Source organism: Bufo gargarizans, chromosome 4 (genome assembly GCF_014858855.1).
Source record: "Bufo gargarizans isolate SCDJY-AF-19 chromosome 4, ASM1485885v1, whole genome shotgun sequence".
NCBI classification, from domain to species: Eukaryota; Metazoa; Chordata; class Amphibia; order Anura; family Bufonidae; genus Bufo; species Bufo gargarizans.
The window spans coordinates 60,923,652-60,950,684 of NC_058083.1; the positions used below are offsets into that span (position 1 = coordinate 60,923,652).

Here is a 27,033-nt window from a genome sequence, read left to right on the forward strand (position 1 = left end):
GAGACGAGCAGACACCTCTCTGCCCATGCTACTTTACTGGAGCCTCACCTTACAAAGTCTGACCGTTTGTGCATGAACGGAGGACCTGTCTGAAATGTTTCTGCAAGGTGTTGTCCCATTTATTAGCTAGAATCATTATGACCTGTAAATGAACACGGACCTGAGAGACTTAGCCGTTGTCTGCCAGGGGTGTCTCGGGATTCTGATTTATTACTGATCTGAGTGTGGCCACGCCAAGGTCCGGAATACCAGATAAACACCATACACGCAGTGACTTACAGACTGCAGGAGCTGGCGACATTCCACTAGGAGGTGCAGATCACTGGTTAAACTAGATAAAAGCTGGAACTTTTCAGCTACTGGTCAAAGTCCATCTTCAGAAGGACACTTTGCGTAGAAAACGGCGCTCTCCATCAAGACCGACTGCTTCTGCTGGAAAGGGCTTCACAGACGATGTGTTTGTCCGATGAGGTTATATCAGTCAGTGATGTAAGTTTTCTATTCTTTGTGTACATATATGGGTATACTATTACTGTTTTATATATTAAATATAAAAAATTAATTTGAATTGTAGTTTTCACCTTAATTTGAAGTGTAGCTGCAGTAAAGAGTCTCTCTATAAAGAGGATCCAAACCTGAAGTTGTGTCCGGCAAAACACCTGAAGAAACCTCCCAATTCCCTTCCTCCATTCATTACTCCATACCTGTGGTCACATGGACTGGAATGTCCTCCTCCACCTCACTCTTACACGGGGGATCGCCCATCATCCGCTCTTCTTCATCCTCCACTTTAATATCAGTCACATCTTCCCCCTGATTTGTCATCTGTAACAATTCAGGACAATACAGCAGACAGGTGGGAAATCTAACAGATCCACATAAGAGACCCCCACAATCTATGACCCCTCTATGGCTGCAGGACACCCCTATATAGATGTGTATAGGGCTCAGCTCCATCTACCTGATGGTTCTCTGGAAACTTCTCCTCTGGACAGTCCTGGGAATACAGAGGACGAGGACATCTCTCGGGGGGATTTCCTTCTATGAGTCCATCTGTAGGAAACACACAGGGGCAGGAGAGATTATTACATGTGATGATGAGATGATGGGAGTAGTATCCAGGTGACCCATGACAGCCCCCCTCCTTACACTGCTGATCGCCCCATAAATCCGTCTCCTCTTTTGCTTCATCTTTAACCTCAGCCTTAATATCCATCAGATTTTCATCCTAAAGAAGAAAAATGTAAAAGGGTTAATTACTCTTACTGGTAATTGGATTTTCCAGTAGCCTCCACAACTCACAGGAGGGTGTCCCTGCTTCCCCAGGACAGGAAACAATGTAGAAGCTCAAGTTTAAAAGCCCCCCTCCCTTTACCTGCTTCAGGTAATGACGTAGGACTCATTATTAATGCAAATAATGTATTATTTGAATATTTCAATGCACTTTATCACATCATTATGTCACAGAAAAAAAGAAATGGGTCGGGAAACCACAGAGCCGTTGTGGAGGCTATTGGAAAATACAATTACCGGTAAGAGTAATTAACCCCTTTCCCCGGCGCCTCCACAACGGCACTCACAGGAGTGACAGAAAAAAAACAAATTTTTAGGGTGGGACTACCGCAGATAATACTTTTCTGCCAAAAGATAAATCATAGTTATGGAGCACATCTAATTTGTAATGTCTGAAAAAGGTACTAGGGTTTGCCCAAGTGGCCGCCCTGCATATCTTATCCACAGATGGAGAGGCAGAAACTGCCCTTGTAGAATGTGCTTTTATCCCTTTAGGGGGGAGTCAAGCCCTTTTGAATGTAGCAGAATTCAATGGGATTTCTTATACATCTTGAGATGGTACTTTTGCTTGCTGCAGATCCTTTACGATGACCCCGATACTGCAGAAGAAGATGGTCCGCGTTTCTGAATTCTTTGGTGACATCTAAGTTAATATGCATCTTCTTACATCCAGATTATGATATTTTTTTATCTGTTTCTGAGGATGGATTTGGACAGAAGGAAGGCAGGGATACCTCCTGCTGACGATGGAATCTGGAAACAACTTTTGGCAGAAACATCTGGAGTATGCCTGAGAATAATGCTGTCTTCTAATACCGTGAGGTAAGTGGTCTGCAGGAACAGGCTTGGATTTCCCCAACTCTTCTAGTCGATGTAATTGCCAATAAAAAGGTGGTCTTAAATGTCAGACGTTTTAGATGAATATCCTGTAAGGGTTACAAGGGTGCATCCGTCAGAACATCAAGCACCAGAGTTCAAATCCCAAGGAGGTATAGTTAGGAATGGACAATGGAATCATCTCGTTGCCCTATTTAGGAATCGTTTTATTAGGGTAGATCCCTGAGTTTTGTTTTCTAGAAAAGTTACTTAACACTGAAACTAGCATCTTAAGGGTGCTTGGTCTGAGTCCTTTATCTAGACCTGCTTGTAGAAATTCCAGTATTAGGGGGAATATCAGGATCTCGATAGTGACACCATCTATTTCCTGCAAATTTTAAGAAGGCTTTCCATGTTCTTGTATAAATCTAGGAAGTGGTGTCCTTTTTACTGAACAAAAGGTGGATATTACACGATCTGACAGATCCTTTTGTTTCAACATAACTTGCTCAGTCTCCAAGCTGTTAGGTGTAATTGAGACACACGTGGATGAGATACCGGACCCTGATGCAATAGGCCTGGATATGATGGGAGAATCCAGAATTTCCCCGCTGCGAGGTCGAAAAGGAGGGGAAACTGGATCTTTTCGGCCAGAAAGGTGTTATCTGAATCATCTGCACCTTTTCCTCTATCGCCTTTATCAGCACTCTCGGTATTAAACTGAAGAATGGAAATGCATAAAGGAGGTCCTCTGGCCATGGGGCGGATAGAGCATCTACAAACCGCTGATTCTTTAACCTCTTCAGGACACATGATGTACCGGTATGCCCTGATGTCCTGGTACTTAAGGACACATGACGTACCGGTCATTGAGCAAGCACCTTGGCTAAATGCGCGGGGGGGTCCCGTGACCCCCCGTGTCGGCAATCGCCGCAAACCGCAGATCAATTCAGACCTGCGGTTTGCGGCTTTTACCTATTGCGGTGGGGCCATCGGGTCCCCTTGCAGCTGTAGGGGGGACCTGATGGCATGGAGGGCAGCGCGATGCCTAAGGAAGGCATCGCGCTGCCTTCCGGTGACGAGCCTGTGAGATCCAGCCCCCTGGATCTCACAGGCCAGAAGCTGTATGAGTAATACACACTGTATTACTCATACAGCCAATGCATTCCAATGCAAACCTTTTCAGATTTATTATTACCCTGTAAGAGTTGTTTGGTTTTCAAATTAAAAAGATCAGAGAATATAACCCTGTTCCCCCCTGATCTTTTGGTACCGGGAATTATAACTTGTTTTTGTAGCAGCAACAATATCTCTGATTCCAGAGCCTGCTGCTTTTCTAGTCAACTCAAAGGCTTGTTGCTGGTGTAGAAATCTCAGGGAGGAGTAGCGAACTCTAGTTTGAAACCTTCACTTATGGTCTTTCTTAACCAAGGGGAGGTAGAAATGTTTTCCCAGGCCGAGGCAAATCCTTTTAATCTGCCTCCTACCTGAAATTTGGCGTCATTGTGAAGACTTTGCAGTGGTTTCTATGGTTAACAAAAACCCTTTCCCCTTTCCTCTTAAGGGTTGCCATATTCCAGAGCTGTCTTTTCTCCTTTGATCTGATCTAGTCCTTTTTTGGCCCCGAAAGGACAGTCTCTGTTGGAAAAATTTTGAGTCTGAAGGAAAGACTTTTTTCCTGTCTGATGCCTTATCCAAAATGTCATCTAAGGCTGAACCAAACAACTTATTCCCCTCACACGGAATGGAGCATAGACGACTCTTCGAGCCAGCATCCCCAGACCAGGATCTGAGCCATATAACTCTACGTGTGGCATTTGATAAGGCCGCGGATCTAGCCGAGAGCCTTACAAGATCCGCCGAGGCATCTGACAAAAAATTTGAGGCCTGCTTCAAAATGGGGATAGAGGCTAGAATTTCTTCTCTGGGGTACCTGCCGCCAGGTGTTCCTCCAATTGGGTTAACCAGACCGATAATGATCTGGAGGTACAGGTAGCCGCTATACTAGGCCTCAGCATAGCCGCGTTTGTGTCCCATGCCCGCTTGAGAAGACCCTCACATTTCTTATCCAGCGGATCTTTTAAGAGGCCCATATCTTCAAAAGGTAAGGAAGTCCTTTTTTTATATGCGGGCAACCGCGGCGTCGATTTGGGGAACTTTATCCCACGAGGAGGAGTCTGATTCTGCAAAGGGGTATTTTATTTTTAAGGCCTTCGTAATTGTATTTCGTTTTTCTGGATCCTTCCATTCTTTAGCGATCAACATTTAATTGTTATTATGGACCAGGAAGACTTTCCTTTTCTTTTCACCCAATCCTTGAAACATTTTATCCTGAACTGATTAAAGTGGTTGGACATACCTCCATTTTAACTCAGGCAGCCCACCTCACTTAAACATTGGAGCAGTTCATGCTCTGATGCTCTCTTTTGCCCTGCGCTAAATCGCATGCAATTTTAGGAGTTCCGGTGATGAACCGGGCTCTCTATGGGGCTGCTGGGAAGTCTGGCGACGCTACTGGCACTGATGGGTGGTAGCCAGAAAAACGGCTAGGGCAGCGCTTAAGCATGCCCATCAGAGCCAGTGACGTCCCCGAACACACTGTCGGGAGGAGGCTTCCGTGTTATTGTGAACAAAAGAGCCCTTGCCCTGCGCAATCTAGCGCAGGGCAAGGGAGAGCATCAGAAAATAAGATGCCCCGATGCTAACATCAGGTGGGCTGCCTGGGTGAAAATATGGGTATGTCCGGGTTTAGCTCTGAACCCGGACGACCCCTTTAAGATTCTTTTATGTCCTCAATCTTCATAGTAGCTCTTATTGTTTTTAATAATTTTTCCGTATCTTCAGGAATAGAGAAAGGCTTTCATGATTCGTCCTCAGAAGATTCGGAATCTGCCTGAAGATTCGGAATATTTCACTCTCATATGAATCACATGGGAATTCCGATATCTGTGAGGTTGGGGGAAAACTGGTGGCAATCTTGCATCTATCACTGCGTTTACTTCCTTCTTAATAATATTTCTTATGGATTCTAGGAAGGATGAGGATTCTTAAGTCATTACTTTGTACACCATACACCAGTACGTTCCAGATTACAGTGCTCCGACCCACTATAAGTGTAACATGCATTTTTTATTTTATTTTTTGTATTTCCTCATACCTGTATATATTTCGATTTTTTTTATTTTTATTTTTAAATTTTTTTGGTATCTTTTCGGGTGGGATATTGTGCCGTCATGGTGGATTCATGGAAACAATTACCGGTAAGTCTAATTCCGGTTTTCCATTTCACCACCATGACGGCACACATGAGAGAACTACCAGATTACCAACATTAAGGGGGGGGGGCTATGGTTTGTAAAACTTTCCTCCCGAAAGTTGGATAAGTCCAATCTATAGTGTCTTACAAAAGTATTCATACTAGACCATGTGGTTGCTCTGCATATTTGTTCCAGAGAAGCCCCTGCTCTTTCTGCATATGATGAGGAAATTGCCCTGGTAGAATGGGCTTTAACTCCTACCGGGCAACTAATACCCTAAATTTTGTAACAATCTAAAATCGTCAGTCTGATCCATCTAGCAATGGTTGCTTTTGATACTGCTTTGCCCTTATTTTTTCCTCGGAATTGGATAAGTAAATTATCCACTTGGCGTAAATCTTTTTTTGGGGTTTGTGCAGAAGGAAGGTAATATTATTTCTTGGTTTCTATGGAAATCGGTTACTACCTTGGGTAAAAACCCTGGATCTAGTCTGAGGGTTATCCTGTCTTCTTGTATCGTGAGGTATGGTTAACGAATTGAAAGGGCCTGGATTTCACTTAACCTCTTAGCTGATGATATGGCTATCAGGAAAGCTGTTTTCTGTGAAAGGTTCTTTAAAGAGATGTTTTCTAATGGTTCAAATGGAGCCCCTGATAGTCCTTTAAAAACTGTATTTAAGTCCCAGGAAGGCATCCGGGGTCTGATTGAAGGTCTTAGTCTAGATGCGGATCTAATAAATCTCCTGATCCATATATGACTGGCCAGTTCAATGTCAAAGAAGGCACTTAGGGCTGAAATCTGAACCCCCAGTTCTAGACCCTTTTGAAGAAAGTCTAGGATCTTCTGGATATTGGGATCTGAGTGGTTAGATGTGTCCTCTCCACTCCAGATACAGAATCTTTTACATATTTTGAGGTAAATAGCAGCGGTTACTTTCTTTCTAATTGCCTTGAGAGTAGATATTACCTTCTCAAAAAGGCCTTTGAGTCTTAGGATGTCGAATTCAGGATCCATGCTGTTAGCTTGAAGAGCTCCGGATGTAGATGCGAGATCGAGCCCTAGACCAAGGTATCGTTATTGAGTGGAAGAGTTAATGGTTCCTGTGGAGATAGTTTCATTAGTATGGAAAACCAACTTCTCTTTGGCCATAACGGGGTTATTGAGATTAGTTTTGATGACTCTTGCATGGCTTTCTGTAGAACCCTGGGTATTAGCTGGAATGGGGGAAAGGAATAAGCGAGGTCCCAATTCCAGTTTTGGGAAAAAGCATCTATTGCCCAAGGATTGTCCCTTGGGTTGAGGGAGCAAAATAATGGGACTTTTGCGTTTAGTTTGGATGCAAATAGGTCTATAGATGGAAGACCCCACTTTTCTACCAACAGGTTGAATATCTCGCTGTTTAAGGACCAATTCTCCCTGATCTATGGTGGTCCTGCTCAGGAAATCTGCTATTAAAGTTCTGTTCTCCTTTTAGGTGAATTGCAGAGACATATTTTACATTTTCCTCTGCCCAGGAGAATATTTTTGTGGATAGATTCTGTAGTTTTACTGATCTTGTACCCCCCTGATGTTTTAGGTAGGATACTGTTACGTTGTCTGAGAAGATCTTTATGTGGTTGTTTACTATTTCTGCCGAGGCTGCCTTCAAGGTCTCCCATGCTGCTCTGAGTTCCCGATAGTTCGAGGATCGCATTGCTATTTCCGTAGTCCAGATTCCCTGATAGAAGTTTGTGTTGACCTTTGCTCCCCTCTCCTTGCCGCTTGTATCGGTGTGGATAATTATTGCTGGTGTATTCTGCCATTCTACGCCTTTCCTTAGATTTTGTGAATCCAGCCACCAGAGTGTGGAGCTTTTTACGCGTCTTGGGATCCGAATCCTTTGGTCTAGTGATGACTGGCGCTTGTCCCACTTCTTCAGAAGCCAAGCCTGGAGGGTTCTGTAGTGGGCCTGACACCATGGAACTGCAACAATACAGGCTGTCATCTGCCCTAAGAGACTCATTGTCTCTCTGATGGAATAAAACCTCCTTCTTAAAAAACTTCTGACAGTTTTTTGTATATTTCCTATCCTTTCTTCTGGAAGGAAGTTTATTTTGTGGAGTCTAAAAGAACTTCCAGAAATGTTACCCTTGTTTTTGGTGATAGACAGGACTTGTTTAAGTTTATTATCCATCCTAGATTTTTTAAAAGATCGCAAAACCTGTCTCGATCTATTTTTATTTGTTATTCTGTGTCTGATATGATTAGGAAGTCGTCTAGGTAGGGGACGATTGTAAGACCCTGAGTTCTCAAAAGGGCGATAATTTCTACGATTTACTTGGTGAATATTCTGGGGGTAGATGATATCCCGAAGGGGAGGGCGAAAAATTGAAAATGGGCTAGGTTCTCCATGTGATCTTTTATGGCGAACCTCAGGTATTTTTGAGACTCAGTACAGATTGGGACGTGATAGTACGCGTCTTTTAGGTCGATTTGTACACATCAGGGCATTTCTTTTTATTAGAAGGATGGTGGCGCTCAGGGATTCTATTTTGAATTAACATGCTTCTTTATGTCCCTTAAGTTTATTATCATTCGATATGCACCCCCAGTTTTTTTTTTTGTAGGAACAGGTTTGAGTAATAGCCCTGACCCTGTTGAGATGGGGGGACTGGAATTACTACTCCCAATTTTTGGAGATCCTAAATTCTTTCCCAAATTAATTTTAACTGTGCCAGATGAGGAGAGATTTTTAATCTTTCTTTAGGGGGAGAAAACTCTATTCCTGTAACCGTCCTTTATTATGTTTAAAGCCTAAGAATTTGAAGTTACAGATTTCTACTGAGGGTAGAAGCTCTTTAGTCTCCCTATCCTGACTTCATTGTTTGTCGCTGTTTTTGTTTTGGGGATTAGGAAGATATCCTCTACCCTGTCCCCCTTTTGCATAGCTCCAGCGGACAGTTTTTCCTTTTCCCCGAATGGATTTTCCTTGACTAAACTGGGGACAAAACTGCAATTTCCTTTTTGTCGGCTTTTCTTCAGGAAAACCTTTTTTCTTGTCGGTAGATTTTTCTAGGATCGTGTCCAGGACGGGGCCAAATACATACTCCCCAGAAAAAGCTATCGAGCATAACTTCATTTTGGATGCTATATCTCTCCCCCCAGGATTTCATCCAAAGAACTCTTCTGGCAGCATTTGATAAAGGCGCGTCTTTAGCTGAAAAACGGATAGTTTCTGCTGAGGCATCAGCTAGGAAGCCTGTAGCTGATTTCAATAAAGGAATTGAATCTAATATCTGTTCTCGAGATGTTTTATTAATTAGATATCTCTCTAGTTCATTCAACCAGAGATACATCGACCTGGCCACTGAGGTTGCAGTGATATTCGTCTTAAGGCAATACATTGCCGCTTCCCAAGACTACTTCCTCAGAAGGCTTTCCTTTCCATGGTGTCTTTTAATTGGGAAGAGTCCTCAAAAGGTAGAAAGGTTTATTTAATTTACCTTTGCTACCTGGATGTCAATTCTAGGTATTTCATCAAATACTTTAGATTCAGTGGGGTCAAATAATAACCTACTCTTAAATTCCTTAGAAATGCCAAATTTTTTCTCAGGGAATGCCCACTCATCCATAATCATTTCTTTAATGTTTTCGTTTATGGGAAACACTTTAAAGCGTTTAGTTTTTAAACCCCGAAACATCTACTCCTGAACTGAGTGAGGTTTTAGGACATCCTCTACTCCCATAGTATCTCTAACCGCCTTTAAAAGATCATTCATCTCAGTCATGGAGAAAAATTTTTTTTTGATTCATCCGTTATTTCCCCTTCAGATAAGGGATGCTCGTCTTCATCTCTTTTATTTGAGGAAGCTTCGTCCTCCAGACCCTCAGAGTTTGAGGAGGATATGTCTATCAGTTTTTGGCGTTTTGGCAGAGGCACTGCAAAGGCTTCTTTGCGAAGGGATGCCAATGAAGATTTAACTTACTCTTGGATCATGGACTTGAATTCCTGCATGATAGACGGCTGTTCACCTCTCACAATTTTGGTAATACACTCTTTACAGAGTGTTTTAGTATATTTATCAGGAAGATTAGCACAACATTGGATGCATCTCATAGTCTTCCTGTGTTACTTCAAAGTCTGTTTAGAGACCTATGAGAGAGCAGCTGTATCAATGCAGGATTCTATGTATAGTACATCATAAGAAAGTGCAGTATACATTGAAATGTGAGGCACTAGACCAAGGGGAGGCATTCCATAGTAGTTATTCCAAACTACCTCCTATAATCCCCACTATGGACCCTTTCATTGGTGGGTCTGCTGCCACTACACAAAAATGTGCGCACTCGCGGTTTGTAGCGTTGGAGCGTCATGCTCTTGCCTGCTGTAGCTCCTGGTCCGACATGTTGCGATGTGTCGGAGAGGTACGGAGCTTTTAAATTCCCCGCCTTAGATAGTCACTTCCGGGTATACTCCTTGACCCGGAAGTGAGGTCAGATGCCCGCACACGGGCTGATCTCACTAGGAGATAGGAGGCCCGTGGCAGCCGCAGGGCAAGCTTCTGATTAACCGGGAGCGTGACCCTGCCGTCTCCCTGTCAGCTTTGGCATGCGCCTCCGGAGAGCAGGGGACGCACCCGGAACGAGATTTCTGCAAGGGAAAGCCGAGCTCCCGATGTAGCTCCCAGGTACATAATACGTTTCACCTCCCTGACCGGCAGAGAGGACTTTCTCCGTCCTGGCCACTGTAGGGGCGCAGGAACACACTGGTGTATGGTGGTGGGAGGGGTGAATTTAACCTTTCTCTGTTCCTGCCCCAAAAGAGGTCAATCTCTCTCATGTGTGCCGTCATGGTGGTGAAATGGAAAAACAATACAACTGTGCTCCCCTCCCCCCAATAAAGGTAACATGTGAGGCACAACTGTTAGGAGGAGGCTTACCGAGCTCTGGGCGGCAGAAGGATCCACAGGTCTGCTGTACATGTCAGGAGCTTCCACGAGAGCGGACATACTGCACGAGCAGGAAGCGGTCTAATGCGCTCCATGCTCCCGACATTCCCCCGATATCCACTAGACCTCCGACGTCATGCCAGCGGAAGTGACGCGCAGAGACCTAGCAAAGCAGAACTCTTGCCCAGAGAGTTCCGGCCTGTTAAGCGCAAGCACGCGATCCTTCGCATCCCGCAGGTGCCATAACCGGGGAAGCGGATGCCCCAGGGCCACCTTCACTGAAGGGCTTACGCCAGAGGAACGAGACAGAGGCGCCAGGCCCTCTTCAATCCCCGTCCCCTGCACAGACCCTCCAGGATGAGGCAAACTACCAGCCCGTGCGATTCTTCATTTGTACTCCCGACTCTGCAGGAGCGGCTTTCATGCGATCCCGAGGACAGGAAACAACAACTGAAGCTGGTAAAGGGAGGGGGCCTTTAAACTTGAGCTTCTACGTTTTTTCCTGTCCTGGGGAGGTGGGCACACCCTCCTGTGCAATGACATTGTGGAGGCGCCGGGGAAAATGATCTTTGCTTCAATCTCTTTCTGGTCAAAATCTGGGGAGACTTCAGCTCCATCTACCTGATGGTTCTCTGGGAGCTTCTCCTCTGGACAGTCCTGGGAATACAGAGGACGGGGACATCTCCCGGGGGGATTTCCTTCTAGGAGTCCATCTGTAGGAAACACACAGGGACAGGAGAGATTGATTATATGTGACGATGAGATGATGGGAGTAGTATCCAGGGGACCCATGACAGCCCCCCCCCCCCCTTACCCTGCTGATCGCCCCATAAATCTATCTCCTCTTTTGCTTCATCTTTAATCTCAACCTTAATATCCATCAGATTTTCATCCTAAAGAAGAGAAATGTAAAATGATCTTTGGTTCAATCCCTTTCTGGTCAGATTCTGGTGAGACTTCAGCTCCATCTACCTGATGGTTCTCTGGGAGCTTCTCCTCTGGACAGTCCTGGGAATACAGAGGACGGGGACATCTCTCGGGGGGACTTCTCCTCCTGGATCCATCTGTGGAGACACAGAGATGAGAAATTGAGAGGCTCCAATATGTTGCTATGACAGCCTTGGGCCTTGATAGACAACCAGTAAAAATCCCATAGACTGCAATAGTATTCTATTACAGTCTCTGAGCAATAATATAACACGTACAAGTCCTGAGGGGACTAAACACTATAGAAAGAAATAAAAAATAAAAAACACCAAAGTAATTCAAATCACCATTTACCAATTTTTTATTTATTTTTTAAGTATGATATAAAAAGGTATCAGCGGGTCTTGAAATGTCCAAAATAATATGAATAATCTTTATATAGCGCTTTACAGTTCAGTACAATATAATTTTCCTGAGCAGTGAATGCTGAAAAAGGGAAAAAAAAATGTTAATTTTAATGTAATAAAAAAAAAAGCGATCAGAAAGTCAAACCGACCCAAAAATGATAAAAAAAAAACCACAACAACCTGCAGCTCGCCTTACAAAAAAACACCGCTCCCTCAGCTCTGTACATGGAAATATTGAAGAGTAATGGGGTCAGAATACAGCGAAGCAAAATGTTTTATTTTTTCTGAGTTTTTTTTTTAAAGGATTAAAATATAATAAAAGAATATAGATTTGGCATCACCGTATTAGTACCGAAACTCAGAAGAACATGATACAGTTGGACACATTTCCTGTATACAGGACACATCCCTCCTCCTGTAGTATATACCGATAGAGCCGGACACATTTCCTGTATACAGGGCACATCCCTCCTCCTGTAGTATATACCGATAGAGCCGGACACATTTCCTGTATACGGGGCACATCCCTCCTCCTGTAGTATATACCGATAGAGCCGGACACATTTCCTGTATACAGGGCACATCCCTCCTCCTGTAGTATATACAGATAGAGCCGGACACATTTCTTGTATACAGGGCACATCCCTCCTCCTGTAGTATATACCGATAGAGCCGGACACATTTCCTGTATACAGGGCACATCCCTCCTCCTGTAGTATATACCGATAGAGCCGGACACATTTCCTGTATACAGGGCACATCCCTCCTCCTGTAGTATATACCGATAGAGCCGGACACATTTCCTGTATACGGGGCACATCCCTCCTCCTGTAGTATATACCGATAGAGCCGGACACATGTCCTGTATACAGGACACATCCCCCCTCCTGTAGTATATACCGATAGAGCCGGACACATTTCCTGTATACGGGGCACATCCCTCCTCCTGTAGTATATACAGATAGGGCCGGACACATTTCCTGTATACAGGGCACATCCCTCCTCCTGTAGTATATACCGATAGAGCCGGACACATTTCCTGTATACGGGACACATCCCTCCTCCTGTAGTATATACCGATAGAGCCGGACACATTTCCTGTATACGGGGCACATCCCTCCTCCTGTAGTATATACAGATAGAGCCGGACACATTTCCTGTATACGGGGCACATCCCTCCTCTTTTTTTAGATTGCTGTATACACAGCGCTCAACGATCAGGGAGCACTATGAGAGTGCAGGAGCTGTCGGGTCTTCTACAGACCTCGATCAGCCCTGCACTGGGGCTGTACAGCGCTGTATACTGCTGTACAGCCTCTCTGGGGGGGGGGGGGGGTATTTACCCTGTAACTGGGGCTACTATGTCAGCCCCAGTTACAGGAAAAATCAAAAGCGGGGAAAAAATAAAGTGAAGTTAAATCTCCCCCAGAGGTCTTGTATGACTTTATGGGGGACGCAAAGTGTAACATTAAATAATAAAAATGGTTTCACATGTAAAAAAATTAATAAATAAAAAGTTAAAAATAGAAAATAAACAAAATAGACATATCTGATATTGCCGTGTCCGTGACGGTCGGCTCTATAAATATATCACATGATCCACCCAGTCCAATAACCATAAAAAATTTAAAAAAGGGTCAAAAAAGCCATTTTTGTCACCTTACATCACAAAAAGTGCAACACCAAGTGATCAAAAAGGCGTATGTCCCACAAAATCATAACAATAAAACAGTCACCTCATCCCACAAAAAAAATTTGCCCCTAGGGCCCTACATAAGAAAATCTTTCAAAAAAATAAAATAAAAAAAAGCCATGGCTCTATGGAGACACCAAAACATTTTTTTGGTTTCAAAAATGCTATTATTGTGTAAAACTTAAATAAGAAAGTAGACATATTAGTTATTGCCGCGTCCGTAATGATCTGCTCTATAAAAATTTCACATGACCTAACCCCTCAGGTGAACGCTGTAAAAATAAATAAAAACTGTGCTAAAACAACCAATTATTTGGTCACCTTGACCCATAAAGTGTTATAACAAATGAACAAAAAAATCCTATGTACCCAAAAACGGTACCAATAAAAACGTCAACTCTTCCTGCAAAAAAACGAGCCCCCTGCACAAGGCGATTGGCAAAAAAAATAAAAATGGCGTTCAGAAAATGGAGACACAAAATTATTTTTTTTCAAAAATGCTTTATTAATATGTAAAACTGAAACAAAGCAAAGTAGACATATTTGATATCACTGCGTCCGTAACAACCTGCTCTATAAAAATACAAAAAAACCTTGCCTCACAAAAAACCTACTATAGAACAATTAAAAATCATATGTACCCCAAAATAGTACCAATAAAACTGGCTCCTTATCCCCTGGTTCCAAAATGGGGTCACTTTTTTGGAGTTTCTACTCTAGGGGTGCATCAGGGGGGCTTCAAATGGGACATGGTGTCAAAAAAACAGTCCAGCAAAATTTGCCTTCCAAAAACCGTATGGCGCACCTTTCCTTCTGCGCCCCGCTGTGTGCCCGTACCGCTGTTTATGACCACATATGGGGTGTTTCTGTAAACTACAGAATCAGGGCCATAAATATTGAGTTTTGTGTTTGGCTGTTAACCCTTGATGTATTCAAGAAAAAAAAAATGGATTAAAATGGAAAATCTGCCAAAAAAGTGAAATTTAAATATTTGATCTCCATTTTCCTTTAATTCTTGTGGAACACCTAAAGGGTTTTGAGTAACTTGAGGGGTGTAGTTTCTACAATGGGGTCATTTATGGGGGGGTTTCCACTATGTAAGCCTCACACAGTGACTTCAGACCTGAACTGCTCCTTAAAAAGTGGGTTTTGGAAATTTTCCTAAAAATTTTAAGAATTGCTTCTAAACTTCTAATGTCCTAAAAAAATAAAATGACCTTTACAAAATGATGACAACATAAAGTAGAGATATGGGAAATGTTAGGTAATAAATATTTCATGAGGCATCACTTTCTGTTTTAGAAGCAGAGAAATCAACGCACAGCCGACCACGGGAGGGGGGGGGGCGCGATCACCGCACAGCCGACCACGGGGGGGCCCTTACCCGACAGTCAACCACAGGGGGGGGGGGGGCCCTCACCCCACAGCCGACCACAGGGGGGGGGCCCTCACCCCACAGCCGACCACAGGGGTGAATTGGACGCCATGCTTGTAGTTACCCGGACCTCCGCTGGGAAGGCTGCGGTCACACAGTGCACCCCCTTCTCTTCTACCGGCTGATGGGGGGGGGGGGGCGGACCCCGCTGATGGGATATGAATGGACTGTGCTGAGCGGAGGACCCCTCTAATAAAGGGCTGCTTGGCGTCTCCCGGGCAGACAGCTCCTCAGTCTCCTCCACAGTAACCGCAGAATGTCCGCTCTGTGCGGCTACAGCGGAACTAAAAACCCTCCTGGTCCTGAAGGGGTTAAAGGGAAGACTTAAAGGGGCACTCCGGGTGCAGCAGGTTGTCCCCATCCCCAGGGGTCGGGGGTGACTATAATATGGGAGGGGTCTGACCGCTGGGACCACTATTAGTTTCTGTGGAGCCCCCTGCAGGTGGAGCAGGTGCACTGCCGCCCCGACTACATCTACACCGGGGCCTCTCACCTGCTGATGTGAAGGAGGCCTCCATCCCGGGCGCTTCTCATCTCAACACAGCACCGGAAATAAGCAGAACTGCATGTGGTGACGTCACCGATCAACGGAGGACAGGGCGGAGCTAAGCAGAGAAGAGAATACGTGCTGCTGAAAGACCTTGATGATGTCACCATGTGATTTATCAGGAGGCGGAGTTTAGAATTAAAGTAATGAAGGACCTGCAAAGACGTCAATGTCATGTGACCAGTGATGTAGGGGGCCGGGCACGGAAGTGTGGTGCGGAGGAGGGGCACCATGGTCATGTGACCAGTGATAAAGGGGCGGAGCTGAGCAGTGAAGAAAAGAAGTGTTACTGAAGGACCTGGGATGACACAACGGTCATGTGACATGAGGGGCGGAGCTGAGCAGTACGAGGCTTTATCACAGGCGGTGCAGATGGAGCAGCAGGTAGACGGCGGGTTCTGAGCGGAGACACCGGAAGTGGGTGTGCAGCGCTGATCTCTGCCCGGTCACTGCTGTGTGTTCTCTGTATACAGAGGGTATATATATATACAGCCCTCGCTGGCTGTGGCCCCAGGATACATTCACACCGGTCCTGTATACAGAGGATATATATATATATATATATATATAATGAAAAAATTGGACTGCACTCCAGACGGTTCCTTATAGTAAAACGAGTGAAGTTTATTCACACATGCAAAAAAGCAACGTTTCGGCTCAGCATGAGCCTTTCTCAAGCCTCTATATATATATATATATATATATATATATATATACAGCCCTCGCTGGCTGTGGCCCCAGGATACATTCACACCGGCCCCGTATACAGAGGAGATATATATATATATATATACAGGCCTCGCTGGCTGTGGCCCCAGGATACATTCACAACGGCCCCTGTATACAACGTTATCTCCGGAGACGTTGAGGTCTGCCAACTCCGGACCCGGCGGAAAGTCCTCCACGTCTCCCACCATCACATTTAGCGGGGTTGTCTCCCTCTCATTCACCGAAGTAGTGGCCACCCCTACCGCTGTAGTGGCATCCCAGGGTTCTGGTCTCCCCCCTGAGCCGGGCAACTCTGCTAGGGTTACATCTGTCTCCCGGGTACCGGTAACTTTCGTATCCGGCCATAGTGCCGGGAAACCGGGGAAGTCTTATGAGTTCATACTGTAATTTTGTGGCGACGGCCATCTCATGAGTCCACCTGCCAGCCACCGTTGACAGAGAGACCAGGGCGGTGGGATAGTCCTTTAAGTCTCCATGAATACACACTACCCGACCTTTCGGCCAGTATACTCGGCTGGCCATACGAGGGAAGCCCTTACCAGGGATACCAGGCTCCCTGAATCCAGCAGATCCACCGCCAGTGTCCCCTACTTCTACCTGGCACAGGTGGCTATTGTCTATAGTCTCGGAGGTTCCGGTGGCACACAACTTCCTTGTATATAATGAGTGGCGGTAGCCATAGTTAGTGTCCATGGGTTCACCCCAATGTGGACAGTCAGCCCTTATATGTCCAGGCTCCTAACATCGCCAGCAGACCATCGGGGCTGGGTCTACAGGGGGTACGTCCCGGGTGGGTTTGGCTGGCACCGGCCACCGGGTCTGGGGTGGAGATTTCCGGGGTTTGACTGGCCTTCTCCCCAAAGAACCCCCCTGTAGATTTCTGGTGGCCTCATAGCGCTCCACCAGGTCGACCATCTCTAAGGCATTACCTGGAGACACCTGGCCGATCCAGTGCTGGAGGGGGTACGGCAAAGCCCTCCAGAACACATCTGCCAAGAGACAGTCCAGCATAGCAGTGGGGGGCAGTACATCAGGCTGCAGCCATTTTTGCAAACAGTGTAACAGGTCAGAATACTGCGGTCTGGCGGGTTCAGCCGGGTTAAATTCCCACTGATGCACTTGGTGGACCTGGACCAACATATTCACCCCCAGTCTCGCCAGGATCTCACCTTTTATGGTCAGGTAGTTGGCCGCTTGATCATCGTGGAGATCGAAAAAAAGAACTTGATGGGGTCCAGACGCCAGGAACGGAGCGACGACCTCAGCCCACTGGTTTTGGGGTAACTTTTCCCTCACAGCCACCTTTTCGAAGACCGCCAGATAGGTCGCAACGTCATCTGAGGGGGTCATCTTAGGAATCGCCACGCGGACACCTTTCCGGCATCGTGGACGTTCTGGGACACTCCTGCCGCTTGCAATGCCATTACATGTCGCAATAGCAGCTGGTTAGTTTCTTGTTGCTGCTTGTTAGCCTCCCGCTGCTGCAAGTTAGCCTCTACGAGGGCTTTCACAACCGCCTCCATTTTGTCAGGTGCCTCGGGTCGCAACCTTGCCGGCTTAATATAAGACATGCACTTGTGCCGGGGAAAAACAAAAACTTTTCGGCCTTCAGACCTGGCTCACTGCTTTTGCACGCATCCTCCACCAAATGTGGGGATTCGCTCTAGTAGGCAGATTAGCAGGTGCAGTACAGAGGCAAAAACAAAGTCTTTGACTTAAACAGTGCAGTGTTTATTCACACATAAACAAAAATGACAGTTTGTTTTCCCACGGCAAGTCCACAGAACAAAAAACATTCACCTTGTCACTGGTTTTGGCAGTAGCAGTCCCCAAGAGGCTTTAGGGCCTGCTTCCCAGCAGTGCGGCTCTCAGCCCTTTAGTATGGCACACATCCTGCAGATCCCAAACCACAGAGACTCCACAGATATTCACTTTGAAATGGAGGATGCTGGCTGGGTATTTATATCCCAAACCAAAACCCGGCCTGGAACGTAGGGAGAAGCCACCCACCCTGCACTTTGGCTGCTCCCAATGAGAGCCGGCCCGGATCGGCTTTACAGCCACATTAAATAACCAATAGTGTCAGTCAGCACTAACTGCCGCTGACACTTAAATTACCAGCTCTTACCTCACCGAGGCCAGGAACCTCGGTGACACATATCTTCCGTCAATGACTTCCCCTTCCGCTTTCCTACAATATATATATATATATATATATATATATATACAGCCCTTGCTAGCTGTGGCCCCAGGATATAATATATTCACACCGGCCCCGTATACAGAGGATACAGTCTGGTCCATAAATATTGGGACATTGACACAATTGTAACATTTTTGGCTCTATACACCACCACAATGGATTTGAAATGAAACAAACAAGATGTGCTTTACCTGCAGACTGTGAGCTTTACCTGCAGACTGTCGGCTCTACCTGCAGACTGTCAGCTTTACCTGCAGACTGTCAGCTTTAATTTGAGGGTATTTATATCCAGATCAGGTGAACGGTGCAGGAATTACAACAGTTGCATCTGTGCCTCCCACTTGTTAAGGGACCAAAAGTAATGGGACAATTGTCTTCTCCGCTGTCCCATGGCCGGTGTGTGTTATTCCCTCATTATCCCAATTACAATGAACAGATAAAAGGTCCAGAGTTAATTTCCAGTCTGCTATTTGCATTTGGAATCTGTTGCTGTCAACTCTCAAGATGAGATCCAAAGAGCTGTCACTATTAGTGAAGCCATCATTAGGCTGAAAAACACAACAAACCCATCAGAGAGATAGCAAAAACATCAGGCGCGGCCAAAACAACAGTTTAGAACATTCTTAAAAAGAAGGAACGCACCGGTGAGCTCAGCAACACCAAAAGACCCGGATGAACATGGAAAACAACTGTGGTGGATGACCGAAGAATTCTTTCCCTGGTGAAGAAAACACCCTTCACAACAGTTGGCCAGATCAAGAACACTCTCCAGGAGGTAGGTGTATGTGTGTCAAAGTCAACAATCAGGAGAAGACTTCACCAGAGTGAATACAGAGAGTTCACCACAAGATGGAAACCATTGGTGAGCCTCAAAAACAGGAAGGCCAGATTAGAGTTTGCCAAACAACATCTAAAAAAGCCTTCACAGTTCTGGAAGAACATCCTATGGACAAATGAGACCAAGATCAACTTGTACCAGAGTGATGGGAAGAGAAGAGTATGGAGAAGGAAAGGAACTGCTCATGGTCCTAAGCATACCACCTCATCAGTGAAGCATGGTGGTGGTAGTGTCATGGCGTGGGCATGTATGGCTGCCAATGGAACTGCTTCTCTTGTATTTATTGATGATGTGACTGCTGACAAAAGCCGCAGGATGAATTCTGAAGTGTTTCGGGCAATATTATCTGCTCATATTCAGCCCAATGCTTCAGAACTGATTGGACGGCGCTTCACAGGGCAGATAGACAATGACCCAAAGCATACTGCAAAAGCAACCAAAGAGTTTAAGGGAAAGAAGTGAATGTTATGCAATGGCCGAGTCAATCCCCGGACCTGAATCCGATTGAGCTGCATTTCACTTGCTGAAGACAAAACTGAAGGGAAAATGCCCCAAGAACAAGCAGGAACTGAAGACAGTGGCAGTAGAGGCTGGGCAGAGCGTCACCAGGGATGAGACCAGCGTCTGGTGATGTCTATGCGTTCCAGACTTCAGGCTGTAATTGACTGCAAAGGATTTGCAACCAAGTATTAAAAAGTGACAGTTTGATTTATGATTATTATTCTGTCCCATTACTTTTGGTCCCTTAACAAGTGGGAGGCACAGATGCAAACTGCTGTAATTCCTGCACCGGTCACCTGATCTGGATGTAAATTCCCTCAAATTACAGCTGACAGTCTGCAGGTAAAGCTGACAGTCTGCAGGTAAAGCTGACAGTCTGCAGGTAAAGCTGACAGTCTGCGGGTAAAGCTGACAGTCTGCAGGTAAAGGTGACAGTCTGCAGGTAAAGCTGACAGTCTGCAGGTAAAGCTGACAGTCTGCGGGTAAAGCTGACAGTCTGCGGGTAAAGCTGACAGTCTGCAGGTAAAGCTGACAGTCTGCAGGTAAAGCTGACAGTCTGCAGGTAAAGCTGACAGTCTGCAGGTAAAGCTCACAGTCTGCAGGTAAAGCTGACAGTCTGCGGGTAAAGCTGACAGTCTGCGGGGAAAGCTGACAGTCTGCAGGTAAAGCTCACAGTCTGCAGGTAAAGCTGACAGTCTGCGGGTAAAGCTGACAGTCTGCGGGTAAAGCTGACAGTCTGCAGGTAAAGCTGACACTCTGCGGGTAAAGCTGACAGTCTGCGGGTAAAGCCAATCGTTTCATTTAAAATCCATTGTGGTGGTGTATAGAACCCAAAATGTTAGAATTGTGTCAATGTCCCAATATTTATGGACCTGTCTGTATGTAAATGCTTATTACTACAAAGGAACCTGATACCATAGACTATATACAATGTATTATGGACTTGGTTCATTATGCAGAACACGCCTCTTTTGCTCCCCTTCCCGCCCCCCTGGCCAGCCCGCCAAAAGTGTTTTTAAATTTCCTTGTGTATGTCACTTTCTTTTTGTCATGATGAAGGGGACGCTCTGTCCCAGAAACGCGTTGATCGTTTATATATATAAAAAAAGAACACTGCTTCTCCATCCATATTGCTGGCAGCGCCAACCACTGGGCTTTATTCTTTTCTTCACATCTTCTACAAAATCATCCTGGTACTCGTTCATTCGAGCCAGGAGGGAACCCGGGCAGCTGGGAAGGGTCAAAATCCAGCGAAGCCGCCACAGCTGTTGTGACTACTCCTAAACCTTATTACATCTGCACATCTTTTAAGGCGATATTGCACATGAGGCGCTGTATGTTTCTGTTTTTCTTTTATCTATATACTGTCTATATATATATAAAATAAACAAGTGCAGTTTTATTATCTTCTGCATTACGGTAAGATACGGGGTTATTGATTTTTTGTGCAGAAAGCTGTCCATAGCCTTTAACACTGACAAATGTAAGGTTATGCACATGGGAAGGAAACTACATGTCACCAGTACATACTAAATGGTAAAACACTGGGTAGGAAACACAGTAAACAAAAAAGTTCATAACAAACTGTGGTGGAATCAGGCGTTTTTTTCTTTTATAATTAAACCCCATTTGGTCATGGATCTACTGCACTAGGGCACTAAAAACTTAATGGACAGATGCTTTTTCATGATTTTCCCTAAACACCTGGGCACTCTTCTTTATTAGCTTCTGACTAAACTCCAATATCTGCAATCGGCGGACTATCAGACTGCGCCAATCATCTCTATGGATATATATTAAACCGTTTGTAGAGGTCCCATGTGGCAGCTTATAACCGTCACCCTTCCCTTGTCTATGGATGTCCGCATCCAACCTCAAGGACAAAGGATCAATCAGATCATTATAAAAAAGCGGATCGGGGGAGGGTGCCGGGTGTCAGAGCCTGGCCGATCAGATAGTGATGATCTGTCCTAAGGATAGGCCATCACTTGCTAAAAGACTGACAACCCTTAAAGGGATTCTGTCATCAGATTTTACCCCTATAACCTAAAGATATCCTCATGTCCGGACTAAGAAGAAGAATCCTAAGCTGGCCTTATTAAAAGTCACTGAGGCTCTATTTGTCCAAAAAACAGGTTTTTATAACCTGCCAATCACTTACTTAAGGTGCCCAAGGGGAGGTCCGTTAATACAGGGTGCCCGTCCGCACCCCTCGCCGTCCGGTGCCCAGCGCTGCCTTCCGTCTTCATCGCCGCCTTCTACAGCTCAGAGCCGCCCCTGCAATTCTCCCGTCCCTTTGCCAGATCCCGCGCCTGCGCACTAGGCTCGGCCTGATGCGCCCGTGCGGACTCCTGGCAGCGGCTTCATTGAGCGAAGTGCGCATGCGTCGGCATGATGCGCACTTCGCTCAACCCTAATATGACCTGCAGATTGGCCGAGCCTAGTGCGCAGGCGCGGGATCTGGCAAAGGGACGGGAGGATTGCAGAAGGTGCCGTGTGGTTGGTTGTTATTACATTCAGGGTTTTCCATTCAACTAGTTTTAGGGCTCTTTCACATGAGCAAATCCCTTTCAGGAATCACGCTCCCTGTGAGAGACGTATGGACTATGATTGTGTCACAATCAGTGTGGGGGAGGGGGAAACTCCACACTGAACACAGGAGGGAAGAGGAACAGTAACTGGGCCTGGAAACTAGGGAAGAAACAGGTCACCTCCTAGACAACCCTAATCCGGGCCCTGACTACCTATCAATATGAATAGACCTTGAAGTTAGGAATATTCATATGCAGGATACCTAGGCCCTGATTTCCCTATAAGGCCCTGGAATAAGTTAAGGACCAGAGACAACCCATTCCTCTCCAGATGGACGAATGGAAGTCTCTGTCTCGGGCCCAGATACAATAGGAAATATACAAATACAAACAAACGCAAAACTTAACTTCTGTAGAGATGACCTCACACCAGCTCATTCAAACCCAAATGAAGCTATCTACCGCATAGTCAGAAGGGTAGGGTCAGACTATAAAGGGTAGAAGTGATGACCACTGAGCAACAGCTGAGAAAAGGGAAGTGGTCATTAACCTATCAACACTGAATAAAGAGACATCAAGGAGGCTGTTAGATTCCTTCACGCTCAGTCAGTCTCTCTGATCTCCTGACACCAGTCACCTGAGGGACCGTGACAGTACCCCCCTTCTACGGGTGACCTCCGGGCACTCAGGACCAGCCTTATCAAGATGAGCTCTGTGAAAGGCCTTCACCAAACAATTCGCATTAACATCGGCCGCTGGAACCCACATCTATGGTCCGTAACCCTTCTAGTGGACGAGATATTGAAGGAATCTACAGAGAACTCAGGAGTCCACAATCCTGCTGATTTTAAATTCTAAATTACCGTCCACCATGACAGGAGGGGGAGGCAAGGAGGACAGCTCAACAGGTTCGACACATTTCTTCAACAACGATTTATGAAATACATTATGAATTTTCAAAGCCTGAGAAAGTTCAAGACGAAAGGCTACAGGTTTAACAATGGCAGTGATCTTATATGCACCAATAAATCTGTCACCGCTAGTTCTGTGAGAAGGTCTGACAGACGTTCTTCTCTACCTCTTGTATGATGTTCTTTGTTTTGGTTTCACTTTCTCATCTCCTTTCCTTCTGCCAGGTGTCACTTATTTCGACTAATCGTCTTCCTTTATAATCCCTCCCATACTGCCTCACCTTGCGGTTTATACTACCTCCTGGATGAGGTGTTCACTTCTGGAGGCTGCTTCTGCTGTTTGTTCAGATAAGTAATTTACTTTATTTCTTGCTGGCTTGATTCTAGGTGACTCTGACTCCGTCTGTATTAAGTGCAGGGAGCCGGCGGTCATGTCCCCTCACTATTCTAGGGTTTTCAGGTGTCACACAGTATTATGTACGCGGGCATGCAATAGTCTACCATACAGACCCTTGCATGTGCATAGCAGTCAGGGAGAGCTCTTAGGGTTTTATAGGGCTCACCTATAAGCTCCTTAGTTTGGGATCAAGCCAGTTGCTCATTTATTCATAAGTTCCAGCTATCTGCTAACTTCATCCGTGACATTATAAACCGCCATAACAGTCTTAAGCATGGATCAGATTTCAGCCTTGATTGACCGCATGCAAGGTCTTTCGCTGGAGGTAGCAGATCGCCGTAAAACTGTGTCTCAGTTTCAGGTGACCGGTTCTGCTGGCGTTCATGGAGTTTGTTCTGAGCCTAAGATCTCGATCCCAGATACGTTCTCCGGGGGTAGTGAGAATTTTGTTCGCTTTAGAGAGGCTTGCAAACTCAATTTTTGCCTACTTCCCCATTCCTCTGGTGATGAGGAGCAGAGGGTGGGGATCATCATCTCACTGCTCAGGGATAACGCTCAGTCTTGGCCTTTTCGCTGCCGTTGGGGGCACGGCCCCTCCAATCAGTGGATGAATTTTATGTAGCCCTGGGGCAGATATATGATGACCCGGATCATATTGCTCTGGCTGAATCTAATCTGTGCCTTTGCAGCCCCCAGACAGGATGGGGTCACAGAGGGAGGGAGCCCCCCTCCTTCCCCTTCCCCATCTGCTCAGTTGTGGCAGATGGGGAAGGTTCCCATGGCAACAGGACGTTTTCTCAGGCATCCTGCTGTCCATGGTGCTGAACAGATCTGTGCTAAAGGCATAGATCTGTTCATACAAAGTTTAAGTAAAATACACTATATAGTAAACTGTACTGTATTATATAGACATCAGACCCACTGGCTCTTCAAGAACCAAGTGGGGCTGGGTTTAAAAAAAAAAAGTGAAAAAAGTGAAAAAAGTAAAAGATTAAAAAAAAACATTTATCACTGAATAAAAATTAATAAAATACTCTACACATATTAGGTATCGCTGCGTCCGTAACAACCTGATCTATAAAATTGTCATGTTACTTTCCCCGCATGGTGAACGCCATAAAAATAAAAAAATAAAAGAGGAAATTGAAATTTTGCCCACCTTACTTCCCAAAAAAGGCAATAAAAGTGATAAAAAAAAAGTCGCATGTACGCCAAAATAGTACCAATCAGTCATCTCATCCCGCAAAAATCATACCCTACCCAAGATAATCGCCCAATAACTGAAAAAACTATGGCTCTTAGACTATGGAAACACTAAAACATGATTTTTTTTTTTTGTTTCAAAAATTTAATCATTGTGTAAAACTTACATTAATAAAAAAAAAGAAGTATACATATTAGGTATCGCCGTGTCCGTATCGACGGGCTCTATAAAAATATCACATGACCTAACCCCTTATGTGCCCACCGTAAAAAAAATAAAAACGGTGTAAAAAAAGCTATTTTTTGTCATCTTACGTCACAAAAAGTGTAATAGCAAGTGATCAAAAAGTCATATGCACCCCAAAATAGTGCCAATCAAACCGTCATCTCATCCCACAAAAAATGAGACCCTACCTAAGATAATCGCCTAAAAACTGAAAAAACTATGGCTCTCAGACTATGGAGACACTAAAACATGATTTTTTTTGTTTAAAAAAAAAATGAAATCATTGTGTAAAACTTACATAAATAAATACATTGGATACATATTAGGTATCGCCGCGTCCGTGACAACCTGCTCTATAAAAATACCACATGATCTAACCTGTCAGATGAATGTTGTAAATAACAAAAAATAAATAAAAACGGTGCCAAAAAAGCTATTTCTTGTTACCTTGCCTCACAAAAAGTGTGATATATACAGCAACCAAAATCATATGTACCCTAAACTAGTACCAACAAAACTGCCACCCTATCCCGTAGTTTCTTAAATGGGGTCATTTTTTGGAGGTTCTACTCTAGGGGTGCATCGGGGGGCTTGAAATGGGACTTGGTGTAAAATAAACCAGTCCAGCAAAATCTGCCTTCCAAAAACCGTATGGCATTCCTTTCCTTCTGCGCCCTGCCGTGTGCCCATACAGCAGTTTACGACCACATATGGGGTGCATCAGGGGGGCTTCAATTGGGACATGGTGTAAATAAACCAGTCCAGCACAATCTGCCTTCCAAAAACCATACGGCGCACCTTTCCCTCTACGCCCTACTGTGTGCCAGTACAGTAGTTTACGGCCACATATGGGGTGTTTCTGCAAACTACAGAATCGAGGCAATAAATATAGCATTTTCTTTGGCTGTTAACCCTTGCTTTGTTACTGGAAAAAATTTATTAAAATGGAAAATTTGCCCAAAAATCTAAATTCTGAAATTTGATCACCATTTTCCATTAACTCTTGTGGAACACCTAAAGGGTTAACAACGTTTGAGGGGTGTAGTTTCTAGAATGGGGTAACTTTTGGGTGGTTTCTATTATGTAAGCCTCACAAAGTGACTTCAGACCCTGAACTGGTCCCTAAAAAGTGGGTTTATGAAAATTTCAGAAACTTTTCAAGATTTGCATCTAAACTTCTAGGCCTTAAAACGTCCCCAAAAAATAAAATTGCATTCCCAAAATGATCCAAACATGAAGTAGACATATGGGGAATGTAAACTAATAGCAATTATTTTTAGGTATTACTATGTATTATAGAAGTAGAGAAATTGAAACTTGAAAATTTGCTAATTTTTCAAAAATTTTGGTAAATTCTTTATTTTTTTTATAAATAAAAATAAATTTTTTGGACTCCATTTTACCAGTGTTATGAAGTACAATATGTGACGAAAAAACAATCTCAGAATGGCCTGGATAAGTAAAAGCGTTTTAAAGTTATCACCACATAAAGTGACACTGATCAGATTTTCAAAAAATGGCCAAGTCCTTAAGGTTAAATAGGGCTGAGTCCTTAAGGTAGTTAATAAAAATAATAAAAAAAATATTGAAAATTACACATTTTAGATATTTCCACCCCAATAGTAGCAAAAATTCTATCTAATCAGATCTGGTCTTCAAGTTGGTTAGAAAGCTTGTGTATGTGACCTTAAGATATATCGAATGGGCCATAACTTCTGGCAAAATTACAGCCTGATCAGACATACATGTCAGGAGCAGTGGGCAGTCAAAGTAGGCCCTTAACGGTCATTTGTCAATTTTGTGACATATTTTGATGGCATGTAAAAATTGAGTCAAGCCTTCTTAAGGCAAGAGACTTAGACTAAGTAGTTTTACTAACCTGCAAAATTTCAGCCTCCTAGCTTAACTCTTTAAGATACTGTGCCTTGACAAAGTTGCCACTTTGGGTTACGCAGCAAGCAGCGCATTACAGCTGGTCCATCACCAGCTGCCTGAAACTCTGGAACCAACAGAGGTCCAGATGAAAAAAATTGTAAGATTTCATTTAGGACCCTAGGGAACATCTGTGCAAAATTTTATTCAATTTGGAGAGGGTCGGATTTCTAGGTTAGTCCACTTGACATGGAATGACCCAGCTATCTCGATATACACAGTCATGGAGGGAAGGTTTTCAATCACTGATAGGAATGT

General features: G+C 44.6%; 1 protein-coding gene and 1 long non-coding RNA gene across 2 annotated transcripts in view; both read right to left on the reverse strand.

The window, feature by feature from the left end:
- LOC122935204 (zinc finger protein 585A-like) overlaps positions 1–27,033 on the reverse strand; it is a 52,454-nt gene that overhangs the window by 13,442 nt on the left and 11,979 nt on the right. Inside the window, exons 3-5 of the mRNA XM_044290968.1 lie at positions 10,287–10,356; positions 1,199–1,228; positions 705–759 (exon numbers count right to left, since the gene is read on the reverse strand). Of these exons, the coding sequence (XP_044146903.1) occupies positions 705–759; positions 1,199–1,228; positions 10,287–10,356 (155 nt within the window). The remainder of the gene's footprint in view (positions 1–704; positions 760–1,198; positions 1,229–10,286; positions 10,357–27,033) is intronic.
- LOC122933921 lies at positions 1,159–11,316 on the reverse strand. Its single transcript, XR_006388586.1, has 4 exons — positions 11,268–11,316; positions 11,110–11,188; positions 10,917–11,008; positions 1,159–1,228 (listed from the first exon to the last, which is right to left on the reverse strand). It is a non-coding gene; the product is annotated as an uncharacterized LOC122933921 (long non-coding RNA).